We start from the raw sequence: 19,403 nt of genomic DNA on the forward strand, positions 1-19,403 counted from the left end.
ATTAGTTCACTGTCATGGGTCTCCTTTTATGTGACGCGACACTGAGTGTATCCTAACATCATTAAATTGAAGTTAATGAATTATCAGAGGATTGTGTCATAGTGGTAGAATTTCCTGGTGGCCTAGGGCAGGTTGCTATCTTCTTCTTGAAGGTTGCTTTCAGCAACATTGTTAAGTTGGGTCTAATGTTGTTGATTCATTTTCACAACCAAATACATAGACACACGAGTATTCTGGAATTCTGATGTGTGTAAGATCGTAATTGGTCTTACGTTGCCCACCAACTGAAACCTTCACGAATTGTTTTTATGAGAAAAGAGAAGCTATTCAAAGTCGAGTTGGTGCATGTTGAAAGACATGAACATATATGAAAGGAAACATGAGCATGTGCAACTTTGAATCCACCCCCTTCACACTTACCCAACTTTTGGTTACATTCTCATTCAAATATCAACTTATTGCCTCTTTCTTTCTTTAAATACCACACTCAACCAATTTCTTCTTAATTACTTCTCACTTTTAGTAGAGATATGAAAACGGGTAATCCAGATCCGGTCTATTACGAGTTAACCACTTAGTGAATTAATTTAATCTGGTTCATTTATTAACGAATTAAAAAAGTTTGAATCCTACTTAACCCACTAAAAATCGATGGATAAACGGATCGGTTCATTGGTTCACTTAATTATAACTTTTTTATAATAAAAAATTATAAACTTTCTATAATTCAAATCTAAAATAATTTCACTCCCAACATGTGTGTTTAATTAATTTGAAAATAAAAAATTTAAATAATTTTTTTAAGCAAAAATAATAATAAATATCTTTTTACAAACTCAGTCTACCACAAGTTCAACCCACATGAATCGGATTTAAATGAATTGGATTGAAATTTGACTCACATAAAAAAAAAAATACAATTTTTTCGAATTTAACTCGATCTAAAACTGTGATAGGCCAAGTTAACCCGCGGATTAGAATCCATTTTAGTATGAATAATAATAATAATAATAGTAATAATAGTAATAATAATTTTATTCTATTTATCTTAAAAAATAACACACAGCACATGGTTATTTATAATAACAGTTTCATTTAAAGTCTTTATTATTTGTGTGTTGTTTATCAGCTCTGATTTTAAGACACATCAGAAAAATAATATTAAAAAAATAGTATCCTCACTCCAAACATCTAACGTTTCCTACAAAATATAACTATTTTAACTAAGAATGAGTATTAATATCATATATAATATAATATAATATAACTTTTCTTAAACACAAAAAGAGAAAGGATGAGTAGTTATCCTATAACTATACCTACCTTGTTACTTGTATCATATATAATTATTGTAATAAAATTATTCAAGTAATCTTATAATTCTTATTTTATTTATATTTAAAAAATTGCTTTGATTTAAATATTTATCATAATTATTCCAATTTTTATTTTGTTTTTAAGTTAATACAAATATAAATAACAATAAGGTAATTATTATTATTTTCAATTTTAAAATTAATGGTTAAGTAAAAATAATAATTGACGATAATTTTTCTTTTCACTCTCGTGTCCCATCAAAAGTTGAATAATTGGAATGATCAAGGAATTTCTGGAACCTTTGAATTGCATATTGATTATATATGATACACTTATCATTGTACAACCTTTTTTCAGGATAAATAGTGAAAGAAAGAAAGACAAAATAGAAAAATAAAAATGAATGAAAAAAAAAATAACTTTATTGCATCATTATCTTAAGTTAATCATTATAATCTGATGGGATTAATACCTAATTTTTCAAATAGAACTAGCTTATTACCACTAAACTTCAAATCAATAATCATCAGTGTTCCTTTAATATCTTTCTCTGATATCATTAACATCACTCTCTCAAAATTAATCTTTTCTCCAATGAACTTCACCTAACTCCTTTATATAATATATATTACCTATATACATTATATTATATTATATGTAAATAAAGAAATGTTTTTATTCGTATTTATTTTCTATTTTATTATTTAAATAAACATTTTTTAAATTAAAATAAATATTTTATCAATTCTATTTCTTAATTGATTGATTTTATAAATTTAATTGTTTTTCTGACTTGATAGTTTTTTAAATTTAATCCTTTTTTAATTATAAAACTATCCAAAAAAAAATAAAATACAATAAAGTTACAAAATTATTTTAATTTTACAATTATGATAACAATGATTTTATTATTTTTATTATCGTAAAGAAACATGAAGACGTGAATGTGATACATATGCTTTTACTAGTATATATAATAAAAATTAATATTTGGTTAATCATTTTATACTTTACATTTGAGTATTTATGTATGTATTATAAATATTGTTAGTATCTTATAATTATTAGAAAAAATCAATCAGAAGTTGAAAATATTTATTTTAGAAGTATGTTTAACATAATAATAATACATGTTTGAAAATTCTCAACCCGATTAATCAATCTGGAGTCCTTGTACTTTAAATTTTGTATAGTTTAAAAAAATTGTAAAATTGATACAAAATTAATATATATATATATATATATATATATATATATATATATATATATATATATATATATATATATATATATATATAAAGTCATCTATATTGAACCGGCCCAGAAAAAATGAGCCCGTAGACAAGTGGACCGGCCTCATTTTATAAGGCCTATTCTCAGAAGCGAGGCTCTCATGCAAAATGTTTACAAATTCCACAGATTTGAGTGTTAACTCATTATTGGTTAAATTTGATAAAAAAAAAATACTTAAGTTTTGGTTTGATCAATTTTTTTTCCTATAAACGTAAATAATGGGTAAATTTGATACTGGTAAAAATTAATGAGTTTTTTTGAAAAATTGTATATAGTAGTTAAAATAAGTAATTAAACATACATGTAAATATTGATAAAAAAATGTTACTTTAACAAACTGAATTTGCAAAACTTGTTGGATTAATAAATAAATGTTGGTATATGGTTCTTCATCTTTATAATAATGAAAATCGATTTTGTTATTATTGTATGTAGTTTATTTTAATAGAACATGTTTAGCAATTTACAGAGAAACATAACATTAATAAGATTAAGTTTAACCACATAAAATATTAACTCTAGTGACAACTTAAAATCTTAAAAACAATGAATTTATTAATTTTCATTCTTATACAATATTTTTTATTTTATTTTTATTCAATGTAGAATTAGACTTACACTTAAATTCCTAACACTATACATCATACAAGGAAACAAAAAAATTGTTCATTTCAAGGAAAATAAGTTTTTTTTTTATATAAAAATGAACAAACTTGTTTAAATATTTGCTTGACAACATATAATTTATTAGACAAAATGAGGATTTGATTTGATATTATGGATATAAGTTTGTCTCTAAGGATTTTTCTTTAGAAAAAAAAATCACAAAATTAGAATTAGTTTGTAAATAAATTAATTTAAGAAAACTCGTTTCTTTTATCATATCTAAAACTTTATTCTTTTAACTCAAGCAAATAAGTTTATAAAATCTTGTAACTTATTCAAATAAGTTTATAAAAAAATCATTTTATCTATTTATTTCTCTTGTGAGTACTTTTGATAAGTTTCTCACAACAACAGCATCAACTTCAATTCAATCTTTTTTACTGAAACAACTAGAGTTCATACTTTTTAGTTGATTCCTCATGAACCCTTTTCAGAATGCATGATCGTTGTTATGTCCTATGAAGTATGCAAACAATATTTGCACATCATTAGAAATAGAATCATTTATGTGGAAAGACAATAAAACACAATGCTCACATATGTAAAAGGGTGATGAACAGTTGCTACTTAGAGAAACGACATATCTGTAAATGTGTCTGCATAATTGGTAACAAGTGAAAGGAAGGCTTCCATTGTTAACTTCTTGGGTTGGAGAAGGTACAATAATGTGCATAGATGTCAAACTTGATAAGAACAACACTAATCAAAATTCATTCCAAAATATATAAATACTGGTATTTAGGTTATTGGTTACATTGATTATACATTTATTGACCGTAATAGTTAGTTACATTGATTGCTTATTTATTGATAGTAATATTAATCAAACAAACTAACTTTAGCATAAGAGTGTTTTATGCAAAAAGTACCTGAGTTCGACCGAATCACAATTAGAGTAAAGTGAAAAAATAACTTAGTCCTAAAAGTAAATATAACACGACACACATTGATATTTATTAGACACGTTTAACAAAGATGTAATGGTCTTGAAAGAGTGAACTTTTGTAGTTTTTTGAAAAAGAAAAAAATAAAAATAAAAATAGATAGTGTCAAACGAATGTAAAAAAATTACATGTATCAAAATATCATTTTTTTAAGTCCTAAACTTGGAGTTTGAAAGTCATGTGGAGAAGTAAATCTAATCTAATATAGACTCCTTAAACCAAAACAATATGAAATGTAAATATATGTTATTATTGGTGGGCTTAATAAAAATTATAAAAGAGGGAGATAAGAGAAAACGACACTTATGTAGTGTTTTGAAAAGGAGAATCCTTTTCAAAAACAAAAAAGGTATAAAGTAGCAAAAACGAGTTTTCCAGATAAATAGAATCCACTTAGAAATCCAAAATACTAGATTACCTAAAAGAAAACCACTAAATTAGATATTATATATTATAGAAGAAAAAAACTATTTTGACATTTTTATTTTCACTTTTTTTACTATTAAGAAAAACGGTGTGAAATGAGTATAACTCAACAACATTCAAGTGTTGATAATATAGAATCTTCACTTTTGAATTTTGGGGTGAGTGATAGAGAAATTAATAAAATGGGACAGGGGCCATGAGGACAAAATGTGCTTCAGTACAAAAACTACCAATCAACCAAATCAAGGTACGACCATAATTGTTAGTGTCTTCTTCTTTTAATTCTCCCTTTCGAGTAATTTCTTCTAGTTGATACGATGAGATTGGTCTTACGTGCGGTAATTATAGTATGTATTATTATTATTATTATTGTCGAAAACTTTAAGAGCAATGCAAAACCAAATAGCATGCTCCTAATTCATCGTTTCCATAAAAATCTTCTCTACAGTATTTCAGCCTTTCATTTTCAATCCTTTCCACCTTCTTCTACCCAGAAAGAGAGAAACAGAAAGAACAAAACCAGGTACAGTGGATCCAGGATCTTTAAGGACCACTTTATGTCCCAAAAATGAATCAACTAACAAAAATCAAAGAGTTATTATTACTAGTTCTTTGAAGCAAACCAAATAAGGAAAGAAGGAAGGAAGGAAACTGATCTATGTCCCATATCAATCTCCAGCTTTCAATTTCTTCATCCTCTCTTCCAACAGCATTCCCTCGTCACGGCATTCACGGCTGCAAAATGCCCTCTCGCCCCTGAATTTTAAACCACACAACCACACTCATAAGCTCATCCAACATATTTTCACTTAATTTTGTTCAAAATCTGTCTTTTATCCAATCATCATCTGTCAATACTAGATTCAAAGTTTCCCATCAGTATCTTCTTCTCAGTTTGTAAGCTATTGGATTAAAAAAACAGTCATTCTCTAATCCAACTTCAAACTTCAACTCACTGATTCATGTTAACGTTTAATATAAACTTTGATTATACAGATTGTTCAGATAAAAACGCAAATTCTAATTCAAAAAACTTCATCAGAGTGTTTTCCATGAATCAAATGTGTCTTGACATTCTACTGGGAGAGGCCAAAGATGAAAGTCACTAAATTATACATCCATTGTATTAAATTTAACTCTGCCAAGTGATCTGAAGCCAATGCAAAAGGTCAACAATATAATACAGTTATGATAATATCACTTTAAATTTCATGCAGAGATTAAAAGTTGTAGTCCACAAACACGTCAAATTTTCTGTCAATCCTACATCTTAATTAGATATGCGCATCCAAATCAAGTAGCAAAACTTTAAAAGGTTGTCACAACTGCATAAATTACAGTGGTGTTTATGGGGATGGATGGATATACAGAAAAAAAAAAAAAATACCTGTATATGTAGATGTCCATATCCTGACCAAGATTTTTATTGCAGTAAAAACAGAAACTCATGAAGCTTTCGGTGGAAAAACTGGTGTGGGGAGGTAGAAACACATTTTCCATCGGAGAGGAAGAACATCCAAAATCAAAACAGCCACTCTCAACGATGCAGTTATCAAATATGTGAGTAGTTCTTGGGTTAGGCCCGTGAGAAATCACTCGAGTGTAATCCTCTGAAAGCTCCATTTCACTGGCAGAGATAGATCCCGTGAAAACTTTCGAAGATTTGGAGGGTTCGAGGGTTGAATTAGCGGAACCAAACACAGATTTAGGTGATTGAGGAGAGACTGTCGGATGAGGCAGTGGAGGATTCTGAATCTTAAGCTGGGATCCAAAGAGAATCATTCTGGTTTGTGACTTTGATGTTACTTCTCCAGGTCTATTGTCGTCAACAAGAGCATCAACAAGACCCTTTGAATCCAATTTATCCCAATAACGCTTGTGTTCGCCAACTGGGGTTCTGGGGCTGTTTGCTTCTGACCTGAAAGGGTTTTTCAAGCCAGACAAAGGCTTACTGTCGAGTATAGAGGTTGGACTCATCGCAGTCTCAGTTTCACACAACACTTTGGATGTGAAATTGGCGAATAGCTTAGGAGAACTGAAGAAAGATGATACCAGTTTCTTGTATTTTTCTGAGATAGACGGTGAGGAACTACAAAACGCCATCAAAATTAGAGCTTGTCAATCAATAGAGGTTGCTCTGGGTGGATCTCTCTACCACTACAGTTCATTTTAATTCTACATGAAAACAATCAGAACAGTTAAACACCACCCCAAAAAATTAAAACATACGGGTTATGTTATGCATGTAAAAGTAGGTGAGTGTGTGCAGGAAAGAGAGAGAGAGAGAGAGAGAGAGAGAGAGATTGTAGTAATCACCTGAAGGGACACTACCATAACTTCGAGAAGACAACATCAAAAAACCAATTCTGTGTTTTTATCTGCAGTGTTGGAGAGTTGTACAACTAACCAGTGTACTACACTCTACAACACATGTGCAAAACTGCAGTCAAATAAATTCACTTTGGTTTGCAGAGTCAGAAGGCAGAAATCGGCAACAAGTTTCAATGAAAAAACTTGTGTTTCTCTCTCTCAACCCTCTTGTTTAAAGATTATAGTAACAGTGTTAAATTGATTAGAAAATCTGGGGAGAAGAAAAAGGAAAAAAAATTCCGGCTTTGTCGTGGTGGTCTGAGGTAATAGAATCAAAAGGGGAGTGAGAAACGACATGCAAAGAGAGTCTCAGTGGTCATGATCAAGGGACCAGAGGTGCATGCATCAGACATCAGAAACAAAGAAGGGTTGTTTGTATTTTTGCTAGCTTTCAATTTAGTTTGCGTTGGTGTGTGTGAGTGCCATTATTTCCCAAACAGATGAGAAATAGAAGAAGGGTGACTAGAGAGAGTAAAACCAAAAGGAAAAGCAAAAATGGTCCCTAAATTCGGATTTGAACAATAATGGCGAGAAGAGAGAGAGAAAAAGGAATTGAAGGTTTGGTAGTGGAGTTATGTTGTTCTGTGTTTGGGATGATGAATTCCTGAAAAAATGGCCCATAGATAGGAGGAGACTCAGTGAGGCAAAAACAGAAAGCGGTTTCGTTTCTTCTGATAAAGACGCTGTGCATAAGAATCAGTGGTTTTTATCACAAAATTAAAAAAAAAAAAAAAAAACATTGACTTTCCTCTCACCACTGCCTCTCTGCAATTAACTTTCTTTGGCATGGGGTGGCTTTCTGTGTCAATCACATTAACGCATCACACCTCTCTCATGTACATATTTTTTACTCTTATAACTTCAAAAATATTAAATTCATTTCATTACGTTTAAATATATTAATAATAATAATATTATGTTTTGTGAAAACAGACCACCTCACCTGATAAGTTCACTACGGGTTTAGTTAGTTTATCAGTTAGTCAGAAGAAAAATTCGGCTCAACCCATCATACCAATTGGTAGGTTAAATAGGTTGAACTCATTTAAATTATAATTTTTAAAATAAAATAAAATTTAAAGTTTTTGTAATTTAAATATAAATAAATTTTATTTTCATGATGTTAAACTCAAAATAATAAAAAAAATACAATACAATGAGTAAGATGGTATTTTTCAGGATTTTATAAGATTATGAATTAATAAAAATAAAATTAGTTGATCAATTTGCTTCACCACGAGTTCAACTCATATGAATAGGATTGAAAATTAACCTGCATAAAGAAAAAGTATTTTTTTTAATCCAACTTAATCTAAATTCATGATAAGCTAAGTTAATCCACAAGTTGTAACCTATTTTGATTGTTATAGTTTTATACAATAAATATATTAAATAACCTAATTTAATGATATTTTTTAAATGTTTTTTATTATGAAATAATCCAAATTTATATTATTTATTTAGGTATTATAACTGTGAATATTATTTATCATAGTGTTAATAATAGAAATATAATGTCACAATTTATTGATCTATAGATATAATTAATGTTTTTTTTAATGAATATTCACTCTCATCATATTTTATCATAAATACTAATTATAAAAATTTAATTCTTTTACCGAATTATGTGTCAATATTCTGAATTCAAATAAAAATTTGTATTATAACAAAAATATATTCTATCCAAATTAATCTGTTAACGTCTTATGAAACATTATCTTTTAATATTTAAAATAGAGGTTAAGCTTTATCCTGTAAGACCCAATTTAGAATGTCTTTTATATTAATTATTTTCACTGAAACATTATTAATTATAAATCTTTTTTATTTCAAGAGACGGTTATATTCATTAATGTTTTAGCTGGTTTAACTTTGTTTCGTCTTTAATAAAAGAAAAAAAAATGTGTTGGGAGTTTACTTCAGCAGTTAAGACGTATGGCCAATCAAATTAAACTAATATTTATATTAATTATTAAATCTAATAACGTTTAAAAATTAAAACAGGAATATTAGTTTTAGAAGTAATTCTGAAAAGTATGTTTAAGCTCAAAGCAAATTTAATTGTAATAATTACATTAGCTATTTTTTTACCTAATAAGTTATTTGAATATCTGTAAATTCCCTTTACAATATAAGTATGAGTACCTTTCTCTTTAACACTCTCCACACACAGCACATGAATTATAAAATCTGAGTTTATTTAAGCTAACATAATTTAACATGTTATGTTTCTCAAATTTCATTAAAATATAATACTAATAATTTAATTATTTTTATTTTATTAATGATAATGATTAAATATGTACGTATCAAAGATGTCATATTCGAGAATTCATTGTATGCAGTCCGTTTGCAGCATTTGTACTCTAGTCAACAAATATACATTACTTTTTCTAGATAGCATGTAATTGGTGTTAGATTCTACATGATTATTATTCATAAACATGATTAATTATGAATGTCTAAAACACATTTTCATTATGTCTTCACCACTATGACATTTTTTTTATTCTTTTACTAAAAGATCAATTACCATTTTTTTATACTCTTTAAAATTAATTGTATATATTAACAAACCATTTTTTTTCCTATTTTTCATTTAATTCAAATAGTTTTATTTTTTATTTTATTTATTTATGATTATTATTTTCCATTCCATTCAATTCAAAGAATTTTATATATTTTTATTTATTTTTAAAATCTTTCAATTTCCATAACCTTTTAAGTACATGAATAATGACAGCAAAAGCTCGATTATGGTCCACGAATGAAATATCTTCAGCTGGAAATTGATATAATTGTCTATACATTTATCACAAAGATGTGGTGTGAAAAAGCATTGCACAACTCATTATTTCTCTGGTCTTACTGTAAATGATTAGCATAAGGAAGAAATTTAAAGGAAATGGGAGGAACAAAAGGATTAAATATGTCGAGCTTTAATAATTAATAAATAAACATAGTTATTCAATCATTAAAACTAAAATATCGAACATAATATATTTGTTTAAATTCATCATTTATGGTTTAAGAGACGTTGGCTTGATGGCTGATACATAAGTACATTATTTTTTATACCTGTTTTATTTTAACTATGTAAACATTAAGATCAATAATCAATTATGTATAAGTTTACAAAGAAGGTTCAAAAAACTGAACGTATAAAGATAATCAATTATGTATAAATAAATATAATAAAAAGCTTATTTTTATATTATAATATAATAAAAATTAAAATAATTTTTTTTATAATAATACGTGTGTTTACATCTTTCACATTAAATGATACTAATTAAAAATTACAATATCAACCAACATAACACATAAATTTAACATTCAAACTAAATATTATTAAACAATGATATAATGTTTAAAAAATTAAATTATTAATTTAAATAATTAAAAGTAATAAATATTATGGTAAAAAGCTCATGAAAAAATGATAAACAAATAAGGGTTAAATATGTTTTTAGTCCCTATACTTTGGGGCGATTTTAGTTTCAATCTCTCTTTCAAATTAAGGTACAATTTAGTCCTTCAACTTTAGAAAACTCTGGATTTAGTCATTTTTACCAAATTTTTTTAACTTTATTGGCTGTTTGAAACGCGTTTCTTAGTTAATATTAAAGCAAAAATGTGTCAAACAGTGTAAACAATCCAAATACTATAATGAAACATGCTTGAAACAGCAAAAAAAGTTAAAAAAATTTGGTAAAAATGATTAAAACCAGAGTTTTCTAAAGTTGAAGGACTAAATTGTACCTTAGTTTGAAAGAGGGACTAAAACCAAAATCGCCCCAAAGTATAGGGACTAAAAACATATTTAATCCAACAAATAATAAAATATTGTTATTGATAGATTACAAGACAAATTTATATAATTTAGGAATTAAATGAATTGGATTTAATTTAATCCATTTTTTTTTTAAAGAAAATATAAGTTTATCTAATTAACCCAGATTAAACTGAGTCAAAATGCAACCCATATGTTATATATATATATATATATATATATATATATATATATATATATATATATATATATATATATAGACTTGTCAAATAGGTTCCTATAATAGGTCTTGACCCTATCTCATGTGGGTTAGGGCCAAAAAAGCTTTTTATTAAAAAAGCTCCAAGGGCTAAAAAGCCCCAAAGCCCTGTGGGTCAGGGCCAACCCATGGGCTTTCATTTTTACAAAAAAAAAATTAAATATTCAATAATAAATTACATTTTTATAGAGAAAAGAAACACTTATATTAAGTGTTATAACTTGAAGAATTTAAATTATGAAACACACAAACTCAATTAGAGAAAAAACTATCAACTTATATAGCAGCCAGAATCACAAATAGTAAAGAATGATTGTCAAAAAAACTTGAATGTGAAGATTGGTGGCAATGTTTATTTTAGATGCTCTATAATCAGGCATAGTCAGTTGATTTACTCCAATACCTTATTAACATCAGTATCTGAGAAGTAATTTTGCCTACTATAATTATTGCATATTTGAAACAGATATGTCCAATGAGAAAAAAAAGAAGAGATATTGTATACATCCAGAATTGGAAACTAAAAAAAGAGATATTTTTAAAATATATGATTATTTAATATTAATTTTAATTCAATAATGACTATAAATTGTTTTAATTAAAATATATGTGTGCTTGAGTTTTTTTTTTAAAGAAAAAAATAAAAAGAACATTATTATCATAATTATAAAAATGAATATAAATAATTTTTATTAATTTTATAAATAATTTTATGTTAAAATTAATTTTTTAATTTATCAAAATAGTAAGTTTTAGAAATAATTAAATAATTAATAATGTTTAATTTACAAAATATTACCAACAGAAATTAATAAGATAATAATTTTAATTAAAATATATATTTAATAAGATAATAACGTTGAAGCTAATTTTAGTTTATGAAAAATAATTATTTTTATTTTTCTATTTTTCAAATGTAATCATTTAAAAAAAACACTACACCAACGGTCTCAAAACTAACAAATATTATTTTGTGAAAAAATAATGTTTTGACAAAGTTTATATATATAATTAATTGACAACTTGTTTATAATAATAATATTATAACAATAAAATTCAAACGTTAGAAAGAAATATTTATTATAATAATAATAAGATTTAATATAATATAATATTTATAATATGAGAGAGAGATTATATTATTTCTAAACTTTAATTAAAGTTTTAGAGTGGGATTAAAATTTAATTAAGTTTTAGAGTGGGCTAAACCCACTTTAACCCTGACCCTAACCCACTTGAGAGGGGGTTTTAGGGGTTGGAGCTTTTTTCTGACCCCCTAAGGAGACTTCTTAAAATAGGACTTTTTCAACAGTAGGTTGGGTTGGGACTAACCCTGAGACCATGGGTTAGTTTGACACCTCTATCTGCACATCATTATACAAGCATATTCAAAGTTTGTTTTTTGTTGCTGAAAATTTAATTTTCATACCAATATATCATATCAGAGCGCTTTGCTAATTTTTTTTTTTTTTTGTTTCCAGTTATGCAGGAACTTTTAAATATTTATTTAGGTGTTTATCATTTGGCAAGATTTTGAGTCACAATGACTGTTTTTATGTTTAGAGTATGTCCTAATAACTAAACATCAATATTTTACTGCTATCACAACGTCTTTATTATTCAAGTTCATTGCATTAGAAAAAGTATATATCTTCATAATTGTACATTTGAACGTTATTAAGAGACAATTTTCTAATAAAAAAATACATGGATGATCAGTTGTGAGTGAAGTGAAAGTATATCAAGAATTTTTTTCAATTAAAAAAAATATTACAGTGAGTGGTTTTGGATGTGAATACTCGTTCCAATTTGGGTCGAGTTATTTCAAACACATTTACTGATAGTCTAATAATCTTTGTTTTCATTCTATCGTTGGAATATCTGTCAAAGGTTATCTAATTTTTAAATCGGCCATACGGGATTCAGAACAATGATATTAAATATACAGTAAATACGATCACCTAACTTTTACTTTTGATCTTTATTTATAATTTTTGAGACGAGTCTAAGATTAATGACTTATTAATATGGACAAAATCTCAACTTATTACCACTAATTATTATTTATCTTAATTCTGTAGAAAAAACTTGTCTTAGATATTTTTCCTTCTCCAAAATCGTCCGACCCATTCAGTATGAATTAATACGCAGGATCGTCCAACCCCTAGAACACTTCTTATTGAGAACTATACAAATATGACATATATGTAAAAAGAACCTTTTACTTTTTTTTTAACTAATAAAAAATTGATGTCTATTGTCAGTTAAGAACTCATTTTCATCGGTACAAAGTGATTGATTTACATTAAATATAAAATAATGGATTTTAATTTATCAATAGTATTTTTAAAGGTTGACTTAAAATATAATATTTAATAATAAGGTAATTCTATATTGAAATCTGCTAAAGTTGACTCTATGTAGTATCAACCAATCTAAATTAAATTTAGATAACGTTAATTAACACCTTCTGTTATAATAAGTTGTTACTGATAAATAGTTTGTGCATTGTTAACTGATAATTCTGGGCAACCTATTTATGCAGACATTTTCACCAACCTAAAGCTATGATCTCATTTTCCAAAAGGACGGTGCAATGCTACAACAATCAAATACATCATCCCTTTCAATCGAAGTCATGGATCCATCACGTTTCTATACGAAAAATAATACATGATTTACTTACCTTGCGTGTAAATTCAAGCGTATTGGCAAATCTGGGAAACATTCCTGCAGGAATCACCGACAACGGAAGAACACAGCCAAAATAAGGGTTTGAATGATCAAATTCAGCAAACTAAGGAAGTTATTTGAAGTAATTAGAAGAAAACAAAACACAATAACCTACTTCTCCTTGTTTTATTTAGGGCTACATGGTGGGTGCTCCTTCCTTCCATCATTCACTCGATTTGCAGTTACATTAACCGGCAATGGAGAGCTAGGGAACGGGATCGAAGAAAGAGATGGAGATTGACAAGAAGAGAAGAGAGCACGCACGGCAAAGGTATGTGGTGACATAATTGCAGTATGTGCTCCCTTTCTTCTGTCAATCACTCTGAAAGCTCATCGTGTTAGGTTTTGGTTGAGCGATGTGCATGCCCTAGGCCCAATAATATATATATGCCTTTTTGTGTAGTGCTCTCCTTTTGATTTGTTTTTCCTTCTCACTAATTTGAATTTTCTGGGAAAAAGATGTGTGAGATGGGACGATGGAACGTTATGGAAGGAGAAAAGGTGAGGGGCCGTTTGGTTTAGGTGTCGAATTAGGATTCGTCTGAGGAAGTTAAATTAAAAACGGGAAAATATATTTTTAATCGTTTTAAATATACGAACCAATAAAATAGTAACATTAGTATTAAAAAATTGTTAAAATATCACTATTTTTAAAAATGGTTTTAGAGAATGTAGCTTCTGATTTCTATATATCACTGTTAAACTCTTGTAAGGTTCCTATTTTGGATGATTCTCTAATTCTATATTCTTGATAATATTTTTTTTTATAACATTTTAATGCTATTTATATGTTATTTTGTAATTAGTCTAAAAATTACTTTATCGTAAATAATATTAAAATATTATAAAAGAAATGTTGTGAAAGTATTATTATTCTAGTAATAAACTCCAAAATTATGAATGTTAGTTTTATGTAGTGTTGTGCTGTGCTAGGATGCATTAGGGATGTGCACTTTCACGGTGTTACAAATCATAAACTTTTATGACTTTGTAATAGTTTTGATGGGTTTTGCAGATTTTTTTTTAATGCATGTAAAACTTCATCAGTATCATCCTTGAGACAATTAACATATTATAATCACAGTGGAAAATAATGTCAAATATTTTAACAAAGAAAAAGAATGCGTCCAAAACAAAACATAAATGGACTGAATTTAATATTTAATGACAATTTCACGTCCAAAACATTCTGTATCCAACTTCCATGTATCCCACTTATGACAAAACTTATACTTAACTTTTATCCAACTTCTATGTAAAAAACACCATTAATAAAGTTGTTCAGAAAATTTCAATAAAACTGTTCTTATCAAGCCTAAAAGTGTAGTTTTATTTTTTCCTCTAAAACTTTTCACATAATTTAAACAATTTGTTTTGTTTATTTTTTAAGGAGTGGAAATTGATTTTTTTTTGTTTTTATTTTGTAAGAGTGGCAATTGAATAATGCTTGAAAAACTAAAAATACTTTGATTTTAAAAAATATTTATCTTCCTTACCTAAATAATACCTATATAATATTTAATATTATAATGAAATAATTAAAAAGTTTATTGTAAAAAAAAATCTATAGAAAAATATTTTTAAATAATAAAATTTAAATGAACTAATCAAAATTTATGTTTAGATCGTTAAAAAAAAGAGAGTAAGTTTTTGAAAAATTTAAGATTAAAAGATAAGTTGACGTTATTATTATTACTATTGTTATTACTTTATAATGAGTTATTTACTTTAATCTTATTTATGATAACAAAAGATAATACAATTATAATTATAAAAGTAAATATAAAAAAACTTGTATGATAAAATATATTTTTTTATTGTAGAAAATTATTTTGGTTTTAAAAAATAATTAAATTTTAAAAAGTTAATATAAAGAAAGTGAAAAATTAGGATTTTATCCCAGTCAAATCAAGGGACATTTGAGGTATTTAAAAAAAGATGGGGATGCAGAAAACAAAACGAGGGGCATGAAGAAAGCTCTAAATACGAAATAGTTTGAGTGGGTTTAGCCCAAACAATGCCCAAGCCCAATAAGGGTTTTAAGGAATATAAAGTGAGTTAACTAATAGTAGCTGCGCTTGGAGACGAGGCTAGGGTTTCAGTCGGCTGCGGAGAAGACCAGACTTGACAAGACCTTGAAGCAGCAGAAGAGCAACTATGGCGGTCGGAAAGAATAAGAGGATTTCGAAGGGAAAGAAGGGTGGCAAGAAGAAGGCGTTAGTGCCCATTTTCTTCGTTTTTTTCTCTTTAACTGTTCTGTTGCAATCTCTTTTTTTGACTATGTTCTTCTTCTTCTTCTTCCATCAATCCGCAGCGCCGATCCCTTTTCCAAGAAGGATTGGTACGATATCAAGGCCCCTTCTGTGTTCCAGGTCAAGAATGTGGGCAAGACCCTCGTCACTCGTACCCAGGGCACCAAGGTTTTTATATCTATTTTCACCATCGTGTGTGTGTGTATATATATATATATATATATATATATATATATATATATACACACACACACACACACTTCAATCTGTTTTTGTCCATCTAGCAATATAGATTCATTTTTATAGATGGCATTGCATATCTGAAGTGTTGGATCTTCATATAGTAATTTATACAAAAGAAGAGTAGAATTTTGTGTAGGCATTTGCATGATGAAAAGTTAGATGTTGTGCTGGCTGTTCTTTTTTATCTCTACAACCTCGGTTGTTGTTTTAGTGTCTTAATCAATATTTTCTTTTAGTATTCTAGGCTATTCTTTTGCTTGTATTATTTTATGACTTTGTCCATGATCTGGAGTATTGTAGTTGTAATAATATTTGGGAAGTGTTATTCTGCGTACGTGTGCACTTCAAATTTCTAAGCTTATCGTGGGCTTGTGTAGTTGGTGGTGGGTTTACTGACTGTTTCAAATAATAGATTGCTTCGGAAGGACTCAAACACAGAGTGTTTGAGGTCTCATTGGCTGATCTTCAAGGGGATGAGGACCATGCCTTCAAGAAGATCCGTTTGAGAGCCGAGGATGTTCAAGGAAAGAATGTTTTGACAAACTTTTGGGTAAGCTGGGGGCCGAAGTTATTTTTTACACCCGACTCAGATGATTTCAATTAATTTGGGACTGTATCTTTTTAGGGAATGGATTTCACAACCGACAAGCTGAGGTCTTTGGTCCGAAAATGGCAAACTTTGATCGAAGCTCATGTAGATGTGAAGACCACTGATAATTACACTCTGAGGATGTTCTGCATTGGCTTTACTAAGAGGCGAGCCAACCAAGTGAAGAGGACTTGCTATGCACAATCGAGCCAAATTAGACAGGTACCAACTCCTTAGAGGTTGTATGCTAAAGTTTTTTTTGTTTTCAATTTAGTTTTAAAATATGCAGGGATATGTTTTCATGTTAAATTGAACATGTTTTAATTTCATTTCTCTCTATTGTACCTAAGAAAGTAATATAAATTTTGAAGGATGTGAACCATGTTATTATATCAACATTTTCTTTTTGTATGCACTTCAGCACATGTGCTTGTATCCTAAATTGCCTTCCATATTTATGAACATGTTTTCTGAAAGTATCTTCTCTTGTTTTCTTTTGTTTAATATATTGTTTAAGGGATGAATTGTTACATATATGAGATTATTAAACTCACTGTTGTCGGTTTAGATCCGCAGGAAAATGAGAGAGATAATGGTTAACCAGGCAACAGCCTGTGATTTGAAAGAACTGGTCCGCAAGTTCATCCCTGAGATGATTGGGAAAGAGATTGAGAAAGCAACATCAAGCATCTATCCCCTACAAAATGTGTTCATTCGTAAAGTTAAGATCCTGAAAGCTCCAAAGTTTGACCTTGGCAAATTGATGGAGGTACGTCCTTTTTGTTTGAATTTTTAGTCATTGAAGCATTCAGTCAAGCATTGCTGGATTTGTCTTTGATCGGTATCGCCAAAATGGTTTAGTCAAAAGATTTTCTTACGCATCATGGGATTCCCAATTTTCTATATTGCCTTGTTGATTTTTGACCTTAGTTATGAGTAATATTGTTGGGAATGAAGCAATTTCAGCATAAAAGTTTTACTATTTTTAGTGTACAATCGTGTGGTTTATTCTTGTACGAATATCATAAACAAAACTTTGGTAGGTTTTGTAATATTTTACTGTGTTTATACTTGTAGGTTCATGGGGATTACTCGGAAGACGTTGGAACAAAGGTTGACAGACCTGCTGATGAAACAATACTTGAGGGAACAACTGAAGTAGTTGGAGCTTGAACTGGCTCATAATGAATTTTTGTTTGTTTAGAATCCCTGTTGCATTTACTAATATTTATACTTAAATTTTGTTTTGGCATTTAGAAGAGCATTTGTTTTTTCGATATGGATTTTTGGTTTTTAAGCTTTATTGGAGACGCTAAAATTTCTCTGCCTATTCCATGTGCTTCCCTATGATAATTTGTGCAATCTTTGTATATTACTTTTCCATCGACTGTGCAATGGGATGAGATGTGTGGCTGCGTATCTGAATTGAACATCCAACCATTTGCAAACCTTCGGCTACTTTGCAACATTCTTTTAGCCTTTTACTTCACCTTCTCAGCTGTTAGTTCCTCAGACATTCGACGAAACATTTTTCAATCGGTATACACATAAACCTAATTTTAACCAACCTTTTGATATGTATGTTTGGAATGAATGATCCTGTCTCTGTAACCGTTAGTCGGTGTTCATTAAACAATAAGTTTGTGGTCGTATTAACTGTGTTGGGTTGATTTTTCTTATTTCTATGTTTTGCTTTTTCTATTTTTAGGTGATATTTTGATCCTAATAAAATTAAAATAATTTTTATTTTTTTATTTTATTTAAGTATTACTCAGAACCGTTATTTAACATATTAACAAACCTAAACCCTTATTTACTTATTAACAAAACCTAACACTTCTATAGCATATTAACAAACCTAATCAGAACAAACTAAATGCTTAATGATATTTTCAATGTTCCCTTATCAATTAAAGTGTTCCTCAAGAATACTTTAATCGATTTTTGTTCAAGTTTTAACTTGTTAAAATATCTAAGAAAACAACAACTCTATAAAGCATACGTAAGTACATTTGAGACAGTAAAGAATCTTCTTTCAAGATGTGTTCGAGCATTCCTCTTGAATTCATTAATACATATCCTCAAAAAATTAGGTGGGAATTTTAGTTCTCGTAAAATAGATCTTAGTTCAAACTAGTTTGTAGCTGCAAATTAATTCGGAATCAACCAGAGTGGATAAGGGTTCCAGAAGCTCTTAATTGTATGCTTTAGGCATTATAGATTGTGATCAGCAGCAATAAATCTCCTTACAGAAAGAAACGCTTCTTAATTTTGCAAGTGAATTACACCAATAAAAACGATAGGAAGAGTAAAACAAATTAAGTAGATGAAAGGTGGGGATCAGTAGAGAGAACACTGAACATCACCATATCTCTGGTTTTTCCTTTGAGGAACACATACTTCCTAAGAATTCCCTCCCTCTGAAAACCAGCTTTTTCCAGCACTCTCTGAGACCCAACATTCAGCACATCAACAAGAGCTTCAATCCTCTCCAAGTTTGGCAACGATTGCTCAC

At 28.5% G+C, this 19,403-nt stretch overlaps 3 protein-coding genes across 5 annotated transcripts in view; 1 reads left to right on the top strand and 2 right to left on the bottom strand.

The window, feature by feature from the left end:
- Nucleotides 1-5,041: 5,041 nt before the first annotated feature.
- Nucleotides 5,042-7,757, bottom strand: LOC106776375 (protein MARD1). Of its 2 annotated transcripts, XM_014663814.2 has the most exons (4): nucleotides 6,963-7,757; nucleotides 6,699-6,735; nucleotides 6,034-6,564; nucleotides 5,042-5,402 (listed from the first exon to the last, which is right to left on the bottom strand). In XM_014663814.2, exons 1-4 carry the CDS (start codon nucleotides 6,997-6,999, stop codon nucleotides 5,315-5,317), a joined length of 693 nt encoding a protein of 230 aa, XP_014519300.1. In that variant the 5' UTR covers nucleotides 7,000-7,757; the 3' UTR covers nucleotides 5,042-5,314. The 2 variants fall into 2 exon arrangements, with proteins under 2 accessions (XP_014519300.1, XP_014519298.1); XM_014663812.2 differs by having other exon boundaries at nucleotides 6,034-6,821; nucleotides 6,963-7,750.
- Nucleotides 7,758-15,864: 8,107 nt separating this feature from the next.
- LOC106776383 (40S ribosomal protein S3a) lies at nucleotides 15,865-18,269 on the top strand. The gene is made up of 6 exons (XM_014663823.2): nucleotides 15,865-16,020; nucleotides 16,119-16,224; nucleotides 16,712-16,849; nucleotides 16,925-17,110; nucleotides 17,457-17,657; nucleotides 17,966-18,269. The coding sequence occupies exons 1-6, from the start codon at nucleotides 15,962-15,964 to the stop codon at nucleotides 18,059-18,061; spliced, it is 786 nt and encodes a 261-aa protein (XP_014519309.1). The 5' UTR covers nucleotides 15,865-15,961; the 3' UTR covers nucleotides 18,062-18,269.
- An 838-nt stretch (nucleotides 18,270-19,107) lies between these two features.
- The window catches only part of LOC106777536 (uncharacterized N-acetyltransferase p20-like), a 4,314-nt gene continuing 4,018 nt past the window's right edge, over nucleotides 19,108-19,403 (bottom strand). Inside the window, exon 2 of one of the 2 annotated variants that reach the window (XM_014665129.2) lies at nucleotides 19,108-19,403. This exon is cut by the window's right edge and continues 1 nt beyond it. In XM_014665129.2, the coding sequence (XP_014520615.1) occupies nucleotides 19,207-19,403 (197 nt within the window). In that variant the 3' untranslated portion in view covers nucleotides 19,108-19,206. The other variant, XM_022775988.1, reaches the window with a different exon arrangement.

This window comes from Vigna radiata, chromosome 11 (genome assembly GCF_000741045.1).
Source record: "Vigna radiata var. radiata cultivar VC1973A chromosome 11, Vradiata_ver6, whole genome shotgun sequence".
In the NCBI taxonomy this organism is placed as follows: Eukaryota; Viridiplantae; Streptophyta; class Magnoliopsida; order Fabales; family Fabaceae; genus Vigna; species Vigna radiata.

Excerpts from the sequence above, each read along its gene's own strand:
- LOC106776375 (XM_014663812.2), bottom strand. The coding sequence starts at position 6,749 with ATGGCGTTTTGTAGTTCCTCACCGTCTATCTCAGAAAAATACAAGAAA. Across the intron at positions 5,403-6,033 it reads ATGGACATCTACATATACAG|GGGCGAGAGGGCATTTTGCA; the intron begins GTATTTTTTTTT and ends TTTAAAATTCAG.
- LOC106776383 (XM_014663823.2), top strand. The coding sequence starts at position 15,962 with ATGGCGGTCGGAAAGAATAAGAGGATTTCGAAGGGAAAGAAGGGTGGC. Across the intron at positions 16,225-16,711 it reads CTCGTACCCAGGGCACCAAG|ATTGCTTCGGAAGGACTCAA; the intron begins GTTTTTATATCT and ends TTCAAATAATAG. Across the intron at positions 16,850-16,924 it reads ATGTTTTGACAAACTTTTGG|GGAATGGATTTCACAACCGA; the intron begins GTAAGCTGGGGG and ends GTATCTTTTTAG.